The sequence below is a fragment of the Cebus imitator genome, unplaced genomic scaffold (assembly GCF_001604975.1).
Source record: "Cebus imitator isolate Cc_AM_T3 unplaced genomic scaffold, Cebus_imitator-1.0 Scaffold584, whole genome shotgun sequence".
Taxonomy (NCBI): domain Eukaryota; kingdom Metazoa; phylum Chordata; class Mammalia; order Primates; family Cebidae; genus Cebus; species Cebus imitator.
Genome location: NW_016107899.1, coordinates 32830 through 51041, shown reverse-complemented (window position 1 = coordinate 51041; position 18212 = coordinate 32830). Strand labels below are relative to the sequence as shown.

The window sequence follows — 18212 nt, the reverse complement described above, 5'->3', positions numbered from 1 at the left end:
GTCAGTGAGCAGCCACAGCAAACACTGTAGCTCCTGCTCCTGGTCCACCAGGCTGTGGCCAGTTGCCCGACTGGGAGCTCTTGCTGGCCTGTGCAGCATGGTCACGCTTGCTTCACCCTCCTGTCCAGGAGTTTTTCAAAGGTATTCTCTCTTCTGTGAGCAATTTTCTTCATCTTCTATTTCCCTAACACCTAAACTTAAACAGTACTGCCTTAGAACACTCATCTTTGAAACCTCTAAACTAAATTATGTCCCTTCTCCATTGTGCCCTACTTTTTCTCACCAGGACACTTATTGCAACTTATAATCATAAATGCATTTTTTTGTAAATTATTTTGTGTGAGACCTCCCACTAGGACTGCTCCAGGAACACAGAGATAAGGTCTAGGTTTGTTAACTACTATAGACCCAGGACCTAGTCCAGGGCATGGTAGATTTTTTTTTTCTTAGTGAAAAGAAGGAATAAACATACAACATGAGAATAAAGCAAAGCCCAAAAGACCAAAAAGAGGAATAAAACATAAAGGTATGGAAAAAGGAAAATGTGCTTTTTTCCTGAGTCAGCTCAGTGAATTTCTCCAGCTTTTTGTCTGATGACATGAGTATTTAGCAAGTTCTGTCCTCTTGCAAAGGACTAACTCTCCACTTTAAAATATTTCTGCAATAAAGGGCAAGAAAGAATTTGGGTCTCTAAGGGATAGAAATTAAATTACTTGGCCAGGTATGGTGGCTCATGCCTGTAGTCCTAGTACTTTGGAAAGCCAAGGCAGGAGGATTACTTGAGGTTACAAGTTCAAGATCAGCCTGAACAACACAGTGAGAGCCTATCTCTATAAGACAAAAACAAAAACTTAGGTGGGGCTGGGCACAGTGGCTCACGCCTGTAATCCCAGCAATTTGGGAGGCTGAGGTGGGTGGATCATGAGGTCAGGAAATTGAGACCATCCTGGCTAACATGGTGAAATCCTGTCTCTACTAAAAATACAAAAAATTAGCCAGGCGTGGTGGCACATGCCTTTAGTCTGAGCTACTCAGGAGGCTGAGGCAGGAGAATTGTTTGAACCCTGGAGGCAGAGGTTGCAGTGAGCCGAGATCTCGCCACTGCACTCCAGCCTGGGCGACGGAACGAGACTCTGTTTCAAAAAACAAACAAAAAAAACCAAAAACACCCCAAAACTTAGCTGGGTGTGGTGGCATATGCCTGTGGTTTCAACTACTTGGAGGCTGAGGTGGAAAGACTGCTTGAGACCAGGAGATTGAGGCTGCAGTGAGCTGACTGCACCACTGCAGTCCAGGCTAGGCAACAGAGCAAGACCATGTTCCAATAACTAACTAACTAACTAACTAACTAACTAACTAACTAACTAACTAACTGGTCCCTAGGTTAAATATCTCAAGGAAAAAGGAAGAGAACATTTAAGAAAGGGAGAAAGAAAGGTGCTGTCTGCTGGCAATCACCATGGGCTGGGAGTGAGGTAATATGGTCTGGAGTAGCTCCACCAGGACACAGAGTCACTAAGGAATCAACACGTCCCCTCTTTGCCTCAGGTTTCATTATAAATTACCTCCGGCCGGGCGCGGTGGCTCAAGCCTGTAATCTCAGCACTTTGGGAGGCCGAGGCGGGTGGATCACGAGGTCAAGAGATCGAGACCATCTTAGTCAACATGGTGAAACCCCGTCTCTACTAAAAATACATTAGCTGGGCATGGTGGCATGTGCCTGTAATCCCAGCTACTCAGGAGGCTGAGACAGGAGAATTGCCTGAACCCAGGAGGCGGAGGTTCTGGTGAGCCGAGATCGCGCCATTGCACTCCAGCCTGGGTAACAAGAGCGAAACTCCGTCTCAAAAAAATAAATAAATAAATAGATAAATAACCTCCAAGGCCAGTGTTCTCTTTCGGCTTAAAAAAAAAAAAAAAAAAGCTGCCCTCTTCTGCCAAAACGGCCAAATAGGAACAGCTCCAGAGTGCAGTTCCTAGCAAGAGCCATGCAGAAGAGGACTGATCTCTGCATTTCCAACTGAGGTACGAGGTTCATCTCAATGGGACTGGCTGGAGAGTAGGTGTAGCCCAAGGAGGGCAAACTAAGGCAGGGTACGGTACTGCCTCACCCAGGAAGTACAACAGGCCAGAGGACCCCCCCATCCACCCAATGGAGGCCACTGGGGACTTCTCTGGCCACTCCGGTTCAGATACGGTGCTTCTCCCACGGCCTTTACAGCCTGCAGTCCTGGAGATTCCTGCCCAGCTGACAAGCGCCGTGAGTTTCCAGCACAAATCTGGACAGCTGTTTTAGCTGGTGCCTGGAATGCCTGTGAGACAGAGCCACCCATTCCCCTGTAAAAAAGGGGGCTGAAGGCAGTGAACCAAGTGATCTGGCTTGGCAGTTTCCACCCCCACAAAGACTAGCAAACTGAAACCTGCTGGCTTGAGAGTTTCACAGCCAGCATAACAGTTTGAGCTCCACCTGGGATGGTAGAGCTCAGTGGGGGACAGGGTGTCTGCCATCAGTGAGGCAGTCCACCATTACCGAGGCAGTTCTAACCTTACCTGTGTAAACAAAAGCACAAAGAAGTTTACACAGCAGCTGGGCAGCACCCAAGGCAGCTCAGCAATGCCTCTGCAGGCAGACTGCGACCAGACTCCCTGTTTGCTGGGCAGGCCATCTCGAAAAAAGGCAGCAGCACGTCAGGGACTTATAAATAAGGCCCCACCTTCCTGGGACAGAGCACCTGGGAAAAGGGGTGGTTAGGAGTTCTGCTGCAGCAGACTTAAACGTCCCTGCCTAGCAGCTCTGAAGGGAGCAACGGAGTTCCTGGCACAGCACTCGAGCTCTGATAAGGGACAGAATGCTTCCTCAAGCGGCTCCCTGACCCAACCTAGCAAGGCAGGCCAACATTAAAATCCAGGAAATACACAGAACACCACAAAGGCCTGCCTTACAAGAGCTCCTGAAGGAAGCACTAAACAGGGAAAGGAACAACCAGTACCAGCCACTCCAAAAACGTACCAAACAGTAAAGACCATCAACACAATGAAGAAACTGCGTCAACTAATGGGCAAAACAACCAGCTAATATCAAAATGGCAGGATCATATTCACACATAACAATATTAATCTTAAATGTAAATGGGCTAAATGCCCCAATCAAGACACACACTGGCAAATTGGATGAAAAGTCAAGACCCATCAGTGTGCTGTTTTCAGGAGACCCATCTCATGAAGCAAAGACACACACAGACTCAAAATAAAGGGTAGGAGGAAGATTTACCAAGCAAATGGAGAGCAAAAAAAAGAAGGGGCTGCAATCCTAGTCTCTGATAAAAAGGACTTTAAATCAACAAAGATAAAAAGAGACAAAGAAGAGTATTACATAATGGTAAAGGGATCAATGCAACAAGAAGAGCTAACAATCCTAAATATATACACACCCAATACAGGAGCACCCAGATACATAAAGCAAGTACTTAACGACCTACAAAGAGACTTAGACTCCCACACAATAATAGTGGAAGACTTTAACACTCCACTGTCAATATTAGACAGATCAATGAGACAGAAAATTAACAAGGATATCCAGGACTTGAACTCAGATCAGGACCAAGTGGACCTAACAGCCATCTATGGAACTGTCTACTGTAAATCCACAGAATATACAGTCTTCTCAGCACCACACTGTACTTACTCTAAAATTAACCACAAAATTGGAAGTAAATCATTCCTTAGCAAATGCAAAAGAACAGAAATCATAACAACCAGTCTCTTAGACTACAGTGAAATCAAATTAGAACTCAGGATTAAGAAACTCACTCAAAACTGTACAACTACATGGAAAATGAACAACCTGTTCCTGAATGTCTACTGGATAAATAATGAAATGAAAGCAGAAATAAAGATGTTCTTTGAAACCAATGAGAATGAAGACACAACATACCAGAATCTCTGGGACACATTTAAAGCAGTGTCCAGAGAGAAATTTATAGCACTAAATGCCCATATGAGAAATGAGGAAAGATCTAAAATGGAAACCCTATTGTCATAATTAAAAAACTAGAGGAGCAAGATCAAACAAATTCAAAAGCTAGCAGAAGACAAGAAATAACTAAGATCAGAGCAGAACTGAAGAAGACAGAGACACAAAAAACTCTTAAAAATAATCAATAAATCTAGGAGCTGTTTTTTTGAAAAGATCAACAAAATAGATAGACCGCTAGCCAAACTAAGGAAAAAGAAAAGAGAGAATAATCAAATAGATGCAATAAACAATGATAAAGGGGATATCAACACTGATGCCACAGTAATACAAACTACCATCAGAGATTACTACAAACACCTCTATGCACATAAACCAATAAATCTAGAAGATGTAGATAAATTCCTGGACACTTACACCCTCCCAAGACTAAACCAGGAAGAAGTTGAATCCTTGAATAGAACAATAACGAGGTCAGAAGTTGAGGCAGCAATTAATGGACTACCAACCAAAAAAAGTCCAGGTTTAGATGGGTTCATAGCAAATTCTACCAGACGTACAAAGAGGAGCTCATATCATTCCTTCTGAAACTACTCCAAACAATACAAAAAGAGGGAATCCTCCCTAACTCATTTTATGAGACCAACATCATCCTCATACCAAAACCTGGCAGAGACACAACTAAAAAAGAAAATTTCAAGCCAATATCCATGATGAACATTGAAGCAAAGATATTCAATAAAATACTGGCAAACTGCATGCAACAGCACATCAAAAAGCTTATCCATCTTTTTTTTTTTTTTTTAATTTTAACAGTGTAAAGAGTTTTTTTTTAATTGTGTATATTTAAAGTCAATAAATTTTTATTCAAGGAATTCCATGTTGTGATTTCTTCCACTGTCCATCAAAGTCACTTCAGATCCTCTAAAGAGCTGCAAGTTAGCCCTTTTTAATGAAGCTGATGCTTACTTTAATCCAGTTGTCCTGTCAGCCCATTAATTTATTTTGGCTTCTGTCATCTCCTTTTAATACGGATATACTGATGAAGACTTCAAAATTCACCAAGAATCTTTGGGATCTACTTTCTTTAACCAATTTACTTTAGGGTCCTAGAAGTTGAACTTTTTATTGTAGGTGGTGGATCTGCCTGGTTCCAATTTGACACCCTTTCAACATGAATGAGTTCAAATCATATTCATTCCTAAGCAGTTACACTCAAGAATAGTACAGGTGTGGAAATATGCCAATACCTTTAACTCCAGACATCATGTTCTCAAGATAAAAGCCTTTAAAACAAAAAGCCATCTTAGATATCAACGTGAAATTGGAATGCAAAGTAATACTGCTGAGGATTTCCCTCATATCCCCTCATGTTTAACTATTCTACAGTCCGAGAATCAATCTTTCTAAATTAAGAGACAGGGTCTGTCTTTGTTACCAAGGCCGGAGTACAGTCCAAGCTCAGTTCAGCCTCCAACTCCTGAGCTCAATCCTTGTGCCTCAGCCTCCCCTTCCTGAGTAGCTGCAAGTACAGATACATGCCCCAATACCCAGCTAATTTTTACATTTTTGTGGAGATGAGGTGTTTGTTACTTTCTTGCTCAGGCTGGTCTTGAACTCCTGGCTTTAAGCAATACTCCCACCTCGGTGTGGGGATTCCAAACTTGAGCCACTGCACCTGGCCTGGAACCAACCTTTATGGCTATCAATACTCCCATCATAATATCCCTTCTTATATGTATCAGAACTCATACTGAACAATGAGTTCTGGGTTGCAAAAGAGGATTTATTTTTTGCACCTATCCATAAGTCTTTGTCCACAAGTTAAACAAAAACATACGTTAAGCGCAGTAAGCTTATCCATCTTGATCAAGTAGGCTTCATCCCAGGGATTCAAGGCTGGTTCAACATATGCAAGTCCATAAACGTAATCCATCACATAAACAGAACCAAAGACAAAAACCACCTGATTATCTCAACAGATGCAGAAAAGGCCTTGGACAAAATTCAACAGCCCTTTATGCTAAAAACTCTCAATAAACTAGGTACTGATGGAACATATCACAAAATAATAAAAACTATTTGTGACAAACCCACAGCCAAAATTATACTGAATGGGCAAAAACTGGAAGCATTCCCTTTGAAAACTGGCATTAGATAAGGGTGCCATCTCTCACCATTCCTATTCAACATAGTATTGGAAGTTTTAGCCAGAGCAATCAAGCAAGAAAAAGAGATAAAGGGTATTCAATTAGGAAAACAGGAAGTCAAATTGTCTCTATTTACAGACGACATGATTGTATATTTAGAATACAACTAACAAAGGATGTGAAGGACCTCTTCAAGGAGAACTTCAAAGCACTGTTCAAGGAAATAAGAGAGGACACAGATGGAGAAACATTCCAGGCTCATGGTTAGGAATAATCAATATTGTGAAAATGGCCATATTGCCCAAAGTAATTTATAGATTCAATGCTATTCCCATCAAATTACCATGGACCTTCTTCAAGAACTGGAAAAAAAAATCTTCAACTTCATATGGAACCAAAAAAAGAGCCCACATAGCCATGACAGTCCTAAGCAAGGAGAACAAAGCTGGAGGCATCACACTAACTGACTTCAAACTGTGCTAAAAGGTTATGGTAATCAAAACAGCATACTACTGGTACCAAAACAGAGATATAGACCAATGGAACAGAAGAGAGGCCTCAGAAGTAATGCCACACAGCTATAATCATCTGATCTTTGACAAACCTGACAAAAACAAGCAATGGGGAAAGGATTCCCTGTTTAATAAATGGTGTTGGGGAAAACTGGCTAGCCATGTGCAGAAAGCAGAAACTGGATACCTTCCTTTTACCTTATACAAAAATTAACTCTAGTGGATTAAAGATTTAAACATAAGACCTAACACCATAAAAACCCTAGAAGAAAACCTGGCAATACCATTCAGGACATAGGCATAGACAAGGACTTCATGACTAAAACACCAAAAGCAATGGCAACAAAAGCCAAAATAGACAAATCGCATCTCATTAAACTTAGGAGCTTCTGCACAGCAAAGAAACTATCATTAGACTGAACTGGCAACCAACAGAATGGGAAAAAATTTTTGCAAGCTACCCATCTGACAAAGGGCTAATATCCAGAATCTACAAAGAACTAAAAGAGGTTTACAAGAAAAAAACAAACAAACCCATTTAAAAGTGGGCGAAGGATATGAACAGACACTTTTTCAAAGGAAGACACTTATGCGGCCAGCAAACATACAAAAAAATGCTCATAATCACTGGTCATTAGAGAAAGGCAAATCAAAACCACATTGAGATACCATCTCATGCCAGTTAGAATGGCAATCATTAAAAAATCTGGAGACAACAGATGCTGGAGAGGATGTGGAGAAATAGGAACACTTTTACACTGTTGGTGGGAGTGTAAATTAGTGCAACCATTGTGGAAGACAGTGTGGCGATTCCTCAAGGATCTAGAAATAGAAATACCATTTGACCCAGCAATCCCATTACAGCTAGTGCTCGACTTACGACCACAGTTGGGACCGCGGACTGGTCGTAACACGATTTGGTTGTGAGTTGAGTAGGCTATATGTACAGTTGAAATGGTGCACATGGAGATGGTAGTGCTGCCGGAAGCTGGTCCGCACTGTCGTATGCCCAGCTGGGCAATGTTTGCGCTGCCAGACATGGAGCAGTCGTGGCTAGCGATTGTGGTTGTAAAGTCGAATGGTCGTAAGTTGCATAGGTGGTAAGTCGATCAATACCTGTACTGGGTATATACCCGGAGGATTATAAATCATTCTGTTATAAAGACACATGCACACGTATGTTCACTGCAGCACTGTTTACAATAGCAAAGACTTGGAACCCACCCAAATGCCCATCAAGGATAGATTGGAAAAAGAAAATGCAGCACATATATACCATGGAATACTATGCAGCCATAAAAAAGGATGAGTTCATGTTCTTTGCAGGGACATCAATGAACTTGGAAACCGTCATTCTCAGGAAACTGACACAAGAACAGAAAACCAATCTCTACATCTTCTCACTCATAAATGAGTGTTGAACAATGAGAACACATGGACATAGGGAGGGGAATATCACACACTGGGGTCTGTTGGGGGGTGTGGAGCTAGGGGAGGGATAGTAGGGGGTAGGGAGATTGGGAAGGAATAACATTAGGAGAAATACCTAATGTATACAGGTGGCAGGGGGATGGTGGCAGCAAACCACCATGGCATGTGTATACCTATGTAACAATCCTGAATGATCTGCACATGTACCCCGGAACTTAAAGTATATTTTTAAAAAAGGCCTACGGTTTTATTTATCATGCATTTATCTAATGATCATTCAACATGCAGTGGATCTATAAAAAAGCTGTGTTTACAGGCTCTGAACAGACTGCCTACCTGTGGTTAGGGAGTGCCTTTTGCATTAGTTTTTTGTTACCTTTGATTTTAGTGATTTATAAAACTTAAGTTTGTGTTGGTTACTCTAACCTGTAACACCTTGAGAAACCTCATAGAAATGTTTTCATTAATAGCTCAAGTTAAAGGAAGTCATCCAGAAGAGCAATGGACAGGGTACTCTTACATATTATATTTCTGAAATGTAAAGAATATTTCTGATAATGTTTCACAGTGCAGAGGACAGGAACCTTTTGATAGACTCTATCTGATCCTGAACAGGACTAGCTGCTTCAAAAAATTTCTTTTAATTTCAAAGTGGGCACTAATTGAGCTGTCAGCCATCAGAAGATAAGCGGTTACTGATGACAGAAAAATGACACTGCCCGAGCACTGGGAACAGACTGAGGCAGACAACTACGATCAAGGTGCGAAGTCAACTGAGACAGAAATTTACCGCAGGGTTTCATCAGCAACCACCTGACCTGGGCTGGGTGGGGAAGGGGGAACTACTGAGGCAAAAAAATCTGCCATAAGACACTGTGGTTTCTTTTAACCCAGGCTTAATTTCTTCTGACATGGTAATTTCTGGACTTCACAGAAAACACACAGTGATCAAGGTTGTTTTTAAGTTCAATGATAGATCTCTAGGGTAGAGCAGATAATGACAAGAGCTTAAGAAAAGCCATTCCAAAAAACAAGGAAACCAGACTTAGAGCTGCCTTTAGTTGGAACAGATCATTGCTTATGCAATTTTCCTTCTTCTGTGTGTGCTGTGTTGGTAAATCTGTACGAGCTGGGCCTAAATTTGTCTATCCTGTGGGACCCACAGAGCATTCCATATGTCATCTATGATCAGGAACCTGAAGGCAGAAATCACAGGTAGAAAATCTTCCAGGTCACACATCCGCATCTTCTAGTGATGTTTGTGCTATATGTACATATATAAAAAACTGCCTTAGAATGCATACTACTAAATGTGTCTCAAAGGCAGATACGTTCTCTAAGTTTTTCTTTCTAAATATATTAGCAAAGAATTAGTGGTGAATAAAGTACAGTTTTACTTCTATATTTATTTGATACATAAAATAGAGAGCCTGATCATTATCACAGCAAAAGAATCTAGAAAATATTAATGATCAGATCTTGTACCCAAAAGACATCTCAGCAGCTCTGTCCTCAAACTCAAGGCCAACAGTATGGCCCTTAGTTCAAAAGTTCATTTTTGTACACAGTCCAACCAAGTGTACACAGTCCAACCAAGTATACCCAGGGCAAGGCACTTGGCACTTCTTCTGCCCTGGACAACTCGATCCTAGGTCAGCCTTAATCTAAACATGGCTTGGTTCTAACTCAATTTTATCCCTTTTCTTTTAAATTCTAACACTCTACAACCATGCCATCTGGGATTCTATATCCCATTACATTTTTCTTTGTATCTACCTGTATAACCGTTAGCAGTGAGATTCTCCTTGAGGCTCAGTTTCAGCTGTAAAATGGGAATAATATCATCTAGCCTCAGTGTTGTGCAATCTCAGATGTGCTACAGAAAACGTATCACACAGAATGCACATTCATATTCTCTGAATAACTGGATGTTGTTTTCTTGTTTTTGAAGCTCATGCCTGGCCTTCTTTCACCCTACTACAAGCATATTCTCATTGGATATGTCACCACATGTATTCCAAAGTACAACTCCAAAGCATTCACAATGCCATTCACGCTGATAGCAATTCACCATATTTTGGCTTCTAATTTTTCTCTTTTCTCAACAAGTAAAATAAGTGCCGCTGAAGGACCTAGAGAGACAGCCTTCACAACGTGCATTGGTTGTGATTAGTCATAGGAAACAACTGCACTGTCAGTTTCATTGTTCCTTCTCATCAGGGTGACTCAGTCCCCCATTATCTCTGTTTGCTTGTCCCCTTGGAGTGTGTGTTCTGTGTCCTGAGATGAAGAAGCTCTACCAAGTTCCTCATTGCCAAGGTAACTAGTATTCCCTTCTTCAAAACCTAACACTGAACATGTGTCATTAAAAAAGCCAAGCAAAACAAAATCACAAAACAAAAACCTATGTTTGATGTATAGCTGTCTTGGAAAAGTCTATATAAATTTACCACAGATTTAGGGCAAAGGGTACAAGACTGGTCTACATCTACAAGTCATGGTAAAGACCTTAAAACTGACTTAATGGATTTCATAAACATACAAAGTCCAAAAAAGAATCATTTTTTTTTTCTGTAACTCCAAAAGAAACATTCTCCAACTCTAGACCTCAAGGGGACTTTCTGAAATTCACAGCATTTTCAAATAAAGTGCCTTTACTTGAAGATGATTCATAATTTACACAGGAGTGTATCCTGTTTCTCTCTCTGGCATCAGAAGGCAGTGTAATGTTAGGATGATTGCTTTTGTCTTTATATTAGAGAAGGGGTCTTGCCATCTTGCCTAGGCTTGTCTAATATTCCTGGGCTCAAGTGACCCTGCTTGCCTAGAACTCCTCCCACAGTGCTGGGATTACAGGTGTGAACAACCATGCCGGGCCAGGATGACTGTTAATTACCATTTCTTCACTATGTGTTTTCTTATTAATAGTTAAAAAAAATGATAAAGTGGCATCTATACTTTTAGTTTCTATTCTGTTGCAAATCTACCTTACTTCTTTGAAGACAATTAACATTGCTAGAGATAACTTCAAAATGCTATGCCAGAGTGGGTGTGGTGGCTCACACCTGTAATCCCAGCATTTTGGGAGGCCAAGGCAGGTCGATCACTTGAGGCCAGGAGTTAGAGACCAGCCTGGCCAACATAGCAAAACCTTGTCTCTACTAAAAATACAAAATCAGCCAGGCATGGCACATGCCAGTAATCTCAACTATTTGGGAGGGTGAGGCACGAGAATGTCTTGAACCCCAAAGGTGGAGGTTGCAAAAAACAAAAAAGGCTATGCCAAGGCTCTGAATGTAAACAAACAAACCTCTCTGTCAATCATGCATCTACAGCTATCTGTAAAAATCAACACCAAGAAGGGGCGAAATCTGAGCAGAGATATCACTTCTACTACAACTGTCTGCACTTCCTGCATTGGATGGTGCAGACAGACAACATTTACATCACTGCAGAAAGCTCTAGTAGGCAGTGCAGATGGTTGATACAGTACTCTCTGAAAGCCACAGGTTTAGCAATTGCTGTTATTTACTCTGATTTTCAAGACATATAAAACTGGGTCTTTTGAGGTGTGACAACCACATGTCTTGGCTTTTCCAGAACAATATCAATATTTCTTGTATGTTATTACGTTCAAGAATATGGAGCATTAAAGGTAAAAGAAAATGTGGCAAGTTTAATTTTTAATAGAACTTTAAAATTAAGTAGATAGATAAAATCGTTTGTCATACTATGTATCCCAAATTTTGATGCAAGGAAAAACAAAAACAGCTCATGTATATGGTGAATGCAGCTAAGAAGGTGCTCTGGGAAGAGTCTCCACTTCCTGGGCACTCTAAGTGATTGTTCCTCTCCACCCCACACCAGCATCTTGGCACTCACCGAGTTCCAGTTGACTCTGTGTGTCCTGAGCTGGCCCCCTGCTGACCCCTGGTGCTGTCTCTGCTGGGAAGAGAGTACACTCTTTGCACCACCACTCGGACCCCAGCTCCCGACCACAAGGCAGCTCCCTGGCTTTCCACCACGTCCAAGAGAGAATCCCTCAGGGGAGCACCAATTGGAATATGTTGTTTTGCTTCTTTATGCCCGTGGGTCCAGGCTGTCCCCGTGGTGGCTATACCACTACACACGACCTGGCCAAGACACACAAAGGGAACAGTTTCAAGGCTCACAAAGTTTCAGTGTGGCTAACAAGAAGTAGCATGCTGCACATCAAATAATGACATTCTTAAGCAGCCCCCACAATGTATCTGCACTACACTCAAGTGATGATGAAGATGAAAATAAAGGGACTTCTAGCGTGGGTCTCTAGCCTGCCAGGTGGCTAGGACTGCAAGCTGAAGGTGAGTGAAAGAACAAGGACCACAGTAGGATGTTTGCTACACCAGGCAGGTCTTTGAAAACACAAAGTTCTGCTAATAAAACAATTCATGATAATTCAAGAAATTACAATAGAACAAACAAAAAATGAAGATAAAACAGTGACTAGGAATGAATACAAATGCTTTATTTTATTAAATGCTTGTATGTGCAATCTCCTAGGCTAAGCATTTTACATGCTTATATATTGTCTCAACAACCCCTTATGTAATATCAGCTGTCATAAAAAAACAACACTTCTAGAGTGCTTTCTATATTCCAGGCTTTTAAATTTGCATATTAAACATGCTTATCCTCACACAACCACCCAAGAAGATAGATAATATCACTACCTCCATTTTACACATAAGAAAACTGAGACACAGAGACCACACATCTTGCCCAAGGTGCAGGAAGCGGCTGAGGCAAGATTTGAACCAGGTCATCTGGTTCCAAAGTCCACACGTTTAATCATTATGCTACATGTAGTTTCATTATCACTGTCAAGATACAAAAATGTTTTTCACAGGATTAATATTACATTGCTGTTTAAAAACTATATGTTAAAACAGTAATGTGCTTTGAGCCATATTTTTAATCTGTTACAATTAAATTGATTCGAGAGTCCTCCTTTTCACATAATCCTCTCCAGATACTTCTTTTGATAATCAAAAGAGATTCTGCTTGACTGGCTCGTACAAAACAGCCTGAAAGTTTGTCTACTTTTCTTTCATGTTCCTCCTCCCTTGTTCTGTCAGTCTCAGAAAGCATTCTGTTCAGTGACAATTTATATAACCCAGAGACCTTGAGGCCAGTGCACTGGGAGCCACACGAACATTCAGAGCTTAGGGTGGTCCCAGGGGCCATTCATGCCCACAGTGAGTGTATTTTAGTGGTTCCCTAAATTCATGTTGGTACATGACCATGGCTTAGGACCAATAAAATTCCAAAAAACAACTCCAGCATATAATCTCAAGCTTACACAGTTCTTTTTATTCCAAGTGATAATAGATATTGTGGAAAAGAAAAATGTGAGTTTTTAAATAAACAAAAGAGGGCTTAAAAAAATTCTTAGACAATTACAAGAATAGAGAAAATGAACGTTGTCAAATACCAGCATGCACTGTATAATGATGCTTCTGTCAACAATGGACAGCATGTATAAGCTGAAAAATTCCTGTTTCCTAGTGATGTATTCGCATTTCTGGTGATGCTGGTATAAACAGAAGTAGTGTGCTGCCAGTTGCATAAAAGTTAAGCGCATCCTGTTATGTATAGTACCTAATATTTGATAATAATAAACAACATTACTGGTTTATGTGTTTACTGTACTATACTTTTTATTGTTATTTTAGAGTATTCTACTTGTTAAAAATCCAGTTATCTGTAAAACATCCTCAGGCAGGTCCTTCAGGAGGTATTCAGAAGAAGGCATAGTTATCCAAGGAGATGACAGCTTCATGCATGTTATTATCCCTCAACACATTCCAGTGGGACAAGATATGGAGGTGGAAGATGGTGATACTGATGGTCCTGACCCTGTGAAGGCCTAGGCTAATGTGTGTGTGTGTCTTAGTTTACAACAAAAAAGTTGTAAAAGTATATTAAAAAAATTAAAAATAGAAAAAATAGTTTTGTACAGCTGTACAATATATCTGTGTTGTAAGCCAAGCGTTGCTATAAAAGAATAAAAAAGTTAATACAAAATATAAAGTTTATAAAGTTAGAAAGTTACAGTAAGTCAAGGTTAACTTACTACTGAAGAAAGAGGAAAATTTTTAAATTTAGTGTAGTGTAAATGCTCAGTGTTTATAAAGTCTACAGTAGTGTACAGTATTGTCTGAGGCCTTCACACTCACTCCCACTCACTCACCGACTCACTCAGAGCAACTACCAGTCCCACGGGCTCTATTTATGGTAAATGCCCTATACTGGTGTACCATTTTTTATCTTTTAGACTGTATTTTTACTCTCCTTTTTCTATGTTTAGGTATGTTTACATACACAAGTACTTACTATTGTGTTACAATTACCTACAGTATTCAGCATAGTAACATGCTGTGCAGGTTTGTAGCCTAGGAACAATCAGCCATACCATATAGCTTAGGTGTGTAGTGGGCTGGACCATCTAGGTTTGTGTAAGTGCAATCCATGATGTTCACAAAATGATGAAATCACCTAATGACAACTTTCTCAGAACATATTCCTGTTGTTAAGTGATGCATGACTCTATGTTAATAAATTAGAGTAAAGATTAAAGATATACAATTAGAAACATGAAATACTATAAAAAGAGCACCACTAAGTGCTAAACTGAACCATAATATATTCAGGCATAACAGTAAGTTTCTCCAGCATATGTGCTTGTGGCGGGTTTTTTGGAGGGAGACAAAAAGTGAACATCTTTACTTATACTAAAGCTCTTCCAAATCCAGTCGCTAATATTATTACAAGCATAAAACCTTTAAGCCCATGAGAGTTTACCTGAATTTCGGGTGAATTATTTGTTAGACCCTCAACTACAAACATCTGGGCCAAAGAGATGCTTCTTCTTGGAAGGGGTATGTCCGGACAGTACACTTCACAAGTTTTTTCTGAATCTTCTTTGGCAACAACTTTCTCACAAAAGTAAGTATTCAGAATAACAGGGCAACTTCCATTTGGAATAATTAGTTTTTGCCTGGAAAAGAGAAAGACATGCAACAGTTTCTTTACAATACTGGAGTCCCCTCATATTGTTGCTAAATCAGGAACGCAAAGAGCAATGACTCGCCTGCTATGGACAGCAAGAGCCAAGCCCACCCACAGAAGGACAGCTGTCCTTCACGCTCCAGCATGACCGCCAGTGAGTCTGACCTCATTGTTCTAGTGAGAGCCCTGTGTCAGGAAGGGATGGAAGAAGCCTAAGTCCTTGGACTTGCGCTCCCTTGTGCCCTCCCAGTATGGCTTCAAGACTCCTCAGGGGGAAATACAGAGGATGAACAAAAACTGTCAACAGCCTCAAAAAAGTGCCCAAACAATGAAATAAAATGTACAAATAAAAACTTCAGACATTTCGACAGCTCTAATCTTTCAAAGAACATACCATTAAATGCCAAAGAAGCATCTACCTTTGCTATCAAACTGACTATAGTTGCTCAGTGCCTCGCATTTGAGTATTAACAGAAAAGGAGTCAGGAAACAGAGCAGAAAAAATTCTCCTGGTTCTTCTCAGTCCCTGGACAGGAGAAAACACTTTAATGCCTATTCCTTATAATAGGGTACTGCTTAACATTAAGAAAAATTTGGGATCCGGGAGTGGTGGTTCACACTTGCAATCCCAGCACTTTAGGAGGCCGAGGTGGGTGGATCACGAGGTCAAGAGATGGAGACCACTCTGGCTAACATGGTGAAACCCTGTCTCTACTAAAAATACAAAAATTAGCTGGGCACGGTGGTGTGTGCCTGTAGTCCCAGCTACTCGGGAGGCAGAATTGCTTGAACCTGGGAGGCGGAGGTTGCAGTGAGCCGAAATCACGCCACTGCACTTCAGCCTGTTTGACAGAGTGAGGCTCTGTCTCAAAAAAAAAAAAAAAGAAAAAGAAAAAGAAAAATTTGTGACTTCTGATTCTGGGAGGATGGTGTACCACACTTTTCCCCATTCCTCTCATTAAGTACAACTAAAATGCTTGACAATATATGTAAAGTAAACCTAAGAAGACACTGAGAAGTGGAGAGGAGCCAGGCAGGCTAAAACCCAGAGACCTCAGGACCTTAGGAATGACACAGTGGCAAATTCCTGGGTTTTTTCTTTTTTTGAGACAGGGTCTCTCTCTGTTGCCCGGGCTGGAGTGAAGTGGCATGGTCTCAGCTCACTGAAACTTTTGCCTCCCTGGTTCAAACGACTCTCATGCCTCAGCCTCCTGAGTAGCTGGAATAACAGGCATGCACCACCACGCCTGGTTAATTTTCATATTTTTTTAATAGAGACAGGGTTTTGCCATGTTGGTCAGGTTGGTCTCAAACTCCAGACCTCAAGTGATCCACCCACCTCAGCCTCCCAAAGTGCTAGGATTACAGGTGTGAGCCACTGTGTCGGCCCTGAGTTTTCTTTTTGCCTCTTATATCTCAGGTTTTGAGTTGAAGGAGCCAGCAACCCGGAAACAGCAACAGGTGCTGACAAAAAAGCCCTACCAAAGCCTATTCTCTTTAACCAAGGACCAAGGAAGAGGCAGCCTAGCAAGGCAGAAAACTCTTGGATGGTAACTGCTCTACTCTAGGTAAACATCATGGAAAACCTATGACTTGTCCCCATGCATGCTAGCATAGGCCAAGTGAGGACCTGGACTCCCCCCTCACTGGGCTGTAATGAGAGCTCCCAGTATTCCAGCTGGCGTATGAGAGAAGGTGGGCCAAGGAGCTGACATCCTTTTCTTTTCCTTCTTTTTTTTTTTTTTTTTACATGGAATCTCGCTCTGTCACTCAGGCTGGAGTGAATGCAACGGCATGATCTCAGCTCACTGCAACCTCTGCCTCCAGGGTTCAAGCGATTCTCCCACCTCAGCCTCCTGGGTAGGTGGGACTACAGGCACCCACCATCATGCCCAGCTAATTTTTGTATTTTTGTAGATGAGGTTTCACCATGTTGGCCAGGCTGGTCTCGAACTCCCTACCTCAGGTGATCTGCTGCCTTGGCCTCCCAAAATGCTGGGATTATAGGCGTGAGCCACCACGCCTGGCAGAGCTGAGACTTTCATCCCCCACAGGCCTGCAATGAGTATCCCCCTTGTTGTGACAGTGGAGAGACTACCTGGGGGCCTAGGCTTCACCTTCACTTGACAGTAGTAACCAAGCACCCTTCCATGCCCCTCTAGGGTGTTGCCAGAGGAAGTGTGGCAGAGAATCAGGATTTCTACCCTCTACCCTCCTACCCTTCCAGTGTTGTCAGCAGAAGACATGTGAGGAATGGCTGTGATGTCTGCCAGCAGAGGCTTAGCAGGGAGCTTCAGGAGCAAGGAAACTCTCTCTCTCTGAAGTGTCAACTGAGGAACCTGGACTTCCCTCTCCACCTGGCAGTAACAACCCCACTCCACTCCTCACTTTTTCCTACTAGAGCAGTGTCAGATGAAGCTACCTAAAAGAGGTTTAAATAAGATCCAGAGTTTTAAAATACAATACTCCAAATGTCCATGTTTCTATCAAAATCACTTGTTATATATACCGAGAACCATGAAAAATCTCAACTTGAATGAATAAAGACAATAAATACTGAGAAAACATAAATGTTAGAATCATCTGGCAAAGATTCTAAAGCAGCCATTTTAAAATGCTTTAATAAGCAATCTCAATGCACTTGAGACAAATGAAAAACACAGTAGGTCTCAGCAAAAAATAACAATAAATATTTCTTAAAAATGGAAGTTTCGGAACTGAAAAATAGCGAAAACAAAAAACTCAGTGAATAGTTTCAACAGCAGAAGGAAAGAGAAAGATAACAGAATCAATAAACTCCAAGACAAAAATAGCAAAAAATTACCCAATATAAATAATAAAGGGAAAATAGACTTAGGGAAAAACACCCAAATGGAACCAAGGACCTGCGAGAAGAAAAAAATAGAAGGCTATAGATAAAATAACACAGGTAAATACAATACATTTTCCTACTCCTCCTGATTTTCCAAATTTTTATTATAATAAAAAATAAAACACTGTCTGAGGTGGTTCTAAATGTATGCAGAGAAAATATTAAAGATAATCATAAATGAGGAGGGAAAGGGAATATAAAGGGATAAGGTTTCTATAATTCAC

At 41.1% G+C, this 18212-nt stretch overlaps 1 protein-coding gene, 1 long non-coding RNA gene and 1 other non-coding gene across 3 annotated transcripts in view; all 3 read right to left on the bottom strand.

The window, feature by feature from the left end:
* SPIDR (scaffold protein involved in DNA repair) overlaps positions 1-15132 on the bottom strand; it is a 156741-nt gene extending 141609 nt beyond the window's left edge. The window contains exons 1-2 of the mRNA XM_017516401.2: positions 14910-15132; positions 11949-12199 (exon numbers count right to left, since the gene is read on the bottom strand). Coding sequence (XP_017371890.1) covers positions 11949-12199; positions 14910-14954 — 296 coding nt within the window. The 5' untranslated portion in view covers positions 14955-15132. The remainder of the gene's footprint in view (positions 1-11948; positions 12200-14909) is intronic.
* On the bottom strand, positions 4815-5872 carry LOC108294512. Its single transcript, XR_001821073.2, has 2 exons — positions 5224-5872; positions 4815-5174 (listed from the first exon to the last, which is right to left on the bottom strand). It is a non-coding gene; the product is annotated as an uncharacterized LOC108294512 (long non-coding RNA).
* LOC119469166 lies at positions 5695-5823 on the bottom strand. The gene has a single exon (XR_005197983.1). It is a non-coding gene; the product is annotated as a small nucleolar RNA SNORA40 (small nucleolar RNA).
* Positions 15133-18212: the final 3080 nt, after the last annotated feature.